The sequence below is a fragment of the Hydra vulgaris genome, chromosome 08 (assembly GCF_038396675.1).
Source record: "Hydra vulgaris chromosome 08, alternate assembly HydraT2T_AEP".
Lineage (NCBI taxonomy): Eukaryota > Metazoa > Cnidaria > Hydrozoa > Anthoathecata > Hydridae > Hydra > Hydra vulgaris.
Genome location: NC_088927.1, coordinates 40870363 through 40877235, shown reverse-complemented (window position 1 = coordinate 40877235; position 6873 = coordinate 40870363). Strand labels below are relative to the sequence as shown.

General features: G+C 26.9%; 1 protein-coding gene across 1 annotated transcript; it reads right to left on the bottom strand.

Moving 5' to 3' along the window:
- Positions 1-5470: 5470 nt before the first annotated feature.
- On the bottom strand, positions 5471-6604 carry LOC136083296 (muscarinic acetylcholine receptor M4-like). The gene has a single exon (XM_065802698.1). The coding sequence runs from the start codon at positions 6593-6595 to the stop codon at positions 5471-5473; it is 1125 nt and encodes a 374-aa protein (XP_065658770.1). The 5' UTR covers positions 6596-6604.
- Positions 6605-6873: the final 269 nt, after the last annotated feature.

Sequence of the window (6873 nt, the reverse complement as noted above, 5' to 3'; positions counted from 1 at the left end):
TTATTTTAATTTAAATAATCGTGTGGTATTGCTTCCCTATTTTGATTTCTCATCTGGTATCTTTACTTTAATTAAACCTCGTGTGGTGTAGTCTAAAGTTCTAAAAGTCAATTTTTCATTCTTTTTTTCTTGTCGAGACTATGCAACCATTTGATACCATACAATTCTTTTTATTATTAGTATCGTGTGGAATCAAACAGATACTGATGGGATTGGTTCGATTTGTAGCATTGCACTCTTTTTCGTTTTCAATTCTCCAACTCTTCATTATTTTGAAGTAAAAGCCTTTGGACTGGATAAACATAGGATATTTCTTAAATTTCCATAGCTGCATCTAGAGAACATATACAGTTCAAGACGTATACTCAAAGTACAAAAGCGACATCCTTTTTGCAAAACAAGTGGAGAGGTGGAGTGAAGAGGTGTAGTTGTTCAACGAGAAAAGAAATTTCTTCAGATGTATCACTGCAGATGTATCACGTATAGCACTATTTGCTTAACGAATAGTACTTTATGTTTTTAATTCAGGAATAATTTTCACGAAACATATTTTCAATCGCAAAATCTTTTCAAATCGCAAAACATATTTAAAGTTCAAAAATAATTTTATCTTTTAAATCGCAAAATATATTTTAAGTTCAGAAATATATTAAAAACCAGCAATAAATTAAAAATCGCAAAATATCTTTCAAATCACGAAATATACTTTAAATTTAGAAATATATTTTTAACCCAGAAATAAATTATTTAATCAAATATATTTTGTAACAATTATTATAACCAACAATTTAATAAAGTAGTAGGATTAGAGTAGATAGATGTGCATCTATCACTTATTTACTTTAATTTTTTAGTTTTTTTACAAATTTAAACTTAATTGAACTAAGTTTGACTTTGTAAATTTCATTGTATGTACATCTTTTTATTTATAAAGTTTTTAGATTATGCACATCACATACTACATAACTTTTATAATGGACACCATATAGAATGTGACGTGTAAACATCACATGTATATACATCTATATATATATATATATTGATGTGTATACATCTATATATATATATATATATATATATATATATATATATATATATATATATATATATATATATACATATATATATATATATATATATACATATATATATATATATATATATATATATATATATATATATATATATATCATACATCCACATAAATATATATAATTATATATATATATATATATATATATATATATATATATATATATATATATATATATATGTATATATATATATATATATATGTATATATATTGTAAGTTTTCAGCACTGGTGTGGTCCATTTTTCCACACTGGTGTGGTTTGGATGGTTCTTCATAATGACATATAAATGCCATTATGAGAGAGTTGAAGCAATGTTTTAAAACCGGATGCCCATCTTACGTTAAGATGAAGCAGGTTGTACTGGATTACATGTTACCAGTAGCCTGGTAACATGTAATCCAGTACAACCTGCTGGTAAGAAACAAGAATAATATTGCTCAAACAAGAATAATATTGAAAAGGGACTGGAAAGTCCTTTTTCAATATTATTCTTGTTTGAGCTACTATCATATATCATACATATACATACATCCATATGTATATCATACAGCTAATATCATATATCATACATATACATACATCCATATGTATATCATACATCCAGATATATCATGATGTATCATAATATGATATAGTAGTTTATATATAATATGATATACTACATTTTATATACTATGATATGTTATATCATAATATGATATAGTATAATATAATACGTAAATGAGATGTGTATATTATATACACATCTCTTTTACGAACATTCGCAAAAAATATACACATATATATGTATGTAATTGTAATATATACATAAGAAAATATACACATGTATATATACAAAATGCATATATACATGTGTATATTTAAATATGTATTAATATGTATATATTATATATGTATATATGTATATATTATATATGTATATATGTATATTGTATATATATTATATGTATATTGTATATATATAATATATGTATATATGTATATATGTATATATTATATATGTATATATGTATATATTATATATGTATATATGTATATATGTATATATTAAATATATATTAAATATTATATATTTACATATGTATATATACATACAATATACACATATGTATGTAAATATAATATATATATATGTAAATATAAGATATATATGTAAAGATATTTTATATATGTAAATATACATATACAAATATGTAAATATACTATATACACATGATGTGTATATAGTATATTTACATATTTATATATGTATATTTACATATATAAAATATCTTTACATATATATCTTATATTTACATATATATATATATATATATATATATATATATATATATATATATATATATATATATATATATATATATATATATATATATATATATATATATTATATTTACATACATATGTGTATATTGTATGTATATATACATATGTAAATATATAATGTATATATACATTTATATATACACATGTATATATACATCATGTATATATACATGTGTATATTTTCTTATGTATACATTACAATTACATACATATATATGTGTATATTTTTTGTGAACGTACGTAAAAGAGATGTGTCACATCTCTTTTACGTACGTTCACAAAAAATATGAAAAGATAGCTTACTTTTAAGCTTTTCTGTAGCGTCTATAGATATTCCTTTTGATAATAAATATTCTGCCAACTGTGACTCTGACAACTTTTTTATGCTCATTTTTAATAAAAAAATTTAAAACGAGAGAATGCAATCACACGCGACCTCTAAAAAGTTTAATGGTGATTGCTTAAGACTCGGAAAAATTATTTCGCATTTTCAGGCGATTTACTTGACGTTTCCGGTAAAGCACCTGAACGTTCCGGTAGAAAAATTCACGGAACTTCTTTTGCGTGAACATTTCAGGAATTTTATTCTAAGTGTTCAGCTGGTTTGCTAAAATACCTTAACCAATACGGTAATATGCTTGAATGTTTGAATTAAATTGCCTGAATATTCAGGTAAATTTGCCCACCTGAACCATTTCGGACAGAGTTAGCCTGAACTTTTTAAGAGTGCATTATAGATTGAAATGAAAGTTTCCAAAGCAAAAGTGTTCTCAGTGCAAATGGATGCTTTGCAAGATATATCTGCTATCAACCATTTCAGCATTATGATTCAATGTGTTTTGGTAGCTACTGTGCATAAATAACGACTTTCTGTTGTGCCAAGCAATGACGGAATTGGCCAAAGATCGCCTGATCTTTTAAATGGGATGCTACAACGGCTAGGTATTGATTCTAAATACTTCTAACTGGACAGTACTGATGGTATTTCAAGCTTTAATAGCCAGTACAATGGAATGAAATAAAAAAATTACAGAATCTGCCGACCACCATGCACATGGGTGGTGTAATTGTCATGTTCTCAAATTAGTTGTGAAGAAGACGATCCGCTGCTGCATTCAGTTTCATTTTCGAACCCTCCGCAAAATGTAGCAACATTCTTAAAAGTGTCATATAAGTGAACAGAAACATGGATTAAAATTGTTTAAACACAAATTGAATGAACAAGACAAAAGTATTGAATTTGATGGGTGAAACAAAGTGAACGGGTAAATCAAATGCTAAAAAAGCGATAATAAGAACATTTGCTGATTTATCATCAGTAATGCAATGTTTTTTAATTTGATTTTATATTTATTATATATAAGTGAAGCTTAAAATTTTTATACAAAGACGCGTTACGCGTTAATGCTAAGACATTGCTTATGCCTTTCTTGAAATTTGACGCCGTTTTGAATGCCTTTATCTAGCTGCAAATTTTTGAAAAAGTGGGACTTTTTGTGATGAATCTGAAGCTTTGGAACACTACATTATTAATTTTAATTTTAATTAATTTAATTTAATTTGAACTTTCATGCTATATTTTTTAATACAATATTATATCCGAAGATATTATAGGCTTAGCATAGGAACAGCCACAAATAGCCATTAAGACTAATTCAAAGTAGCGTCCTATATTAACCAATATTTATGCGTACTGAAGTACTACTCAAGCTCTGAGTTGGCGGTGGCAGGATTTAAACCCGTATTGCACAACAGCCCATGTTTTAACTTTTTTGTTTAACGTTCTAATCAACTGAGCTATCCAGCCACATACATAATCAATACTTGCAATGCAATGATGGATCAGGTAGTCCAAAGTCTCAAGTCACGTTTCACATCACATAGGCTATAATACATAAACGTTGCATTTTTTAATACATCAAACCTTGATAATCTTGTTATTTCCAGATTTTCAGAAAACTGTTTTCACAGCATTATGAAATTTTTGTGTCAAAAAGGTCTGCTTGGTAGCCTTTAGTGTGGTAGAATTATTCATATTTTCGTCCTCTTAATTGAGCAAACTTCTTAAGAATAGTCATTGCTATATTTTGCACATCACTTAGCACCTTTTTTATTCATTATAATTAATTGCTTTGTGATTTAAGTCTTCATGTTATGACTTATTTTTTAGAAAGTTGAGGAGTGGAAAAAGTTGCAATTTTCTCCTTAGGGGTTGCAACTCTTTTTAGGTTATTGCAACATTTTCCCTAGTTGTAAGTTGCAACATCCGTAAGTCCTGAAGTAGGCTTCAAAGCTTACTTTGCATTCAGTGTCATTTATCTAATAATCATCCGTTGAAAAAAAAGGTTTTAAAACAGTTAGTTTAAAAAAGTAACACTAATGGTTGAATATTCAAATTTAGGCAAAACTTGTTTTGCCTAATTTTGATTATTCAACCATTAGTGTCATTTTTTTAAACTAACTGTTTAAAACCTTTTTTTTTAACGAATGATATTTGAATATTTTAATGAATATTTTCATTTGGATTGTTGAGTAGTTTTATTTCGTTTTAAACTGCTTGAATTGTTTCATAACATTTTATACAAGCCTCGATAAGAGGTCATTGAGATCTTTTTTACGCCAAATACGTTCTTTTTTTTGTTTTGTTTATTTTGATATTGCTTTTTTTTTTTGCACCTGTGAATACAAATGCATAAGCTATTGTTTTATATCTATTTTTATTGTTAAGTTCTTAATCGTACAACGTCGCTTTCCTTATAATTTAAGTTCTCCTTATAATTTGCTTTATAGTATTTAAAGTAATAGTAGAAACAAATAGTAGTAGAAAACTTAAAGCTAGGCAAATTGCACTTCAATGCAGGGAACCAAACAAATTGAGGGATCACTAATTGCAATAATAATTTTATTATTGCAAAAATAGTAGGCCCACCAATTTGTATTTCGTATGTATTAGTAGAAGTAGTGGTCTATTGTAGTATATATAAATGTATATACATTTCAAATAATAAAGTATTATATTTATAAAATCCAGTTCTATTTCAATAAAAGGTTAATTAAATTTCCAATGTGCATGACGTATAAAATTAAGTATTGCTTTTTTCATCTGTTTACGAAAACTCAAATTTCCCAGCGCGTAAAGAAATGGGTTTATTGCGGAGTTAATGTAAGTCATAAATTTAGAAATCTCAAAAAATAAGTCATGGTAACATATCGGACACGCGGAAACAAAAAGCCGTTGTACGTTTAAAGGCAATCCTGTAACAACAAACATTAAAACAATAAGTCCAGTTGTTTGAACAAATTTTTTTCGCTTAATTACCAATTTTCGTTTCTTTAAAAAGCTTATCTTCTTTTTTTTCACTTTTATATCAAATTCAACTGGGTTCGAAACGGATGACATAGAATAACATCGCAGTGTCTTTGCAGTAGTTTTAAAAGCCTCGGAGTTAGCTCTTATAGTAGCAAATGTGGCATCTTTTATCATCAGAAACATTTTTATATATACTAAAAAGACTAAAAACATAGGTAACAAGAAGCCAAATACAGAAACTGCGACAGAAAAGTACTTCTTGCTCATAATATTGTTATGAGCAAATTGTTTGTAACATGTTTGAGAAGCATTCAATTTTCTCACCAAGAATTGATTAAAATATATATAGGGAGTCCACAATAATATGGCAAAAATCAAACCACAAAACAGTTTTACTAAAATGGTTAATTTGTTTTTATTCATTCGATGTATTATTGGACGTTTGATAGAGTAATAGCGATCAAAATTAATTAGAACAATAAAGAAAGTTGAAGTCTGAACAGATACGTGATCAAATATTAAGGAGATAATGCACATAGTTTCTCCAAAAGGCCAATACCCTAACGCTGTTTCGAGAATATTTATATTCATCGGAAAAAATCCAATCATCATATCTGTAATCGCCAGTGAAAATAAAGTTATATTTGAAAGACTTCGAATTCGTTTATTACTGCAGTATATTAATGCAATAAGAAAATTACCGGTTACTGTTATTAAGCTTAGTGCTCCTACTGTCGCTATTATGATTACAGCGAGTGTGTTTGCAGTAGACTTAAAAGTTTCCTTGCCGTCTAATGAAGTGTTCGTTTTTTCAGTAATATTTAAAAAATTGCAACAGAAGTTTGAAGAAATATTAGCTCTCATTTTTTTTTAACTTCCTTCCAATTATTATGGTTTATCCTTTTAAAAATTTTGTTAAAATTATAAATTCATTGAGGTTACAACTTAGAAGTGAAGATAACGAATCAAAGAAAAGCCTTTTTTGTTGTAAATAGTTAATTCCCAGTTTACGCATTCGTAAACACTGATTACTTGAAAAGTCGCCGGCTTTGTTTTTGGAAAATGAAAGTATTATTCATTTTGATATGAACTGATTAAAGTGACTCGATATTTTGTTGACTCGCTAACTAACTGAATAATTC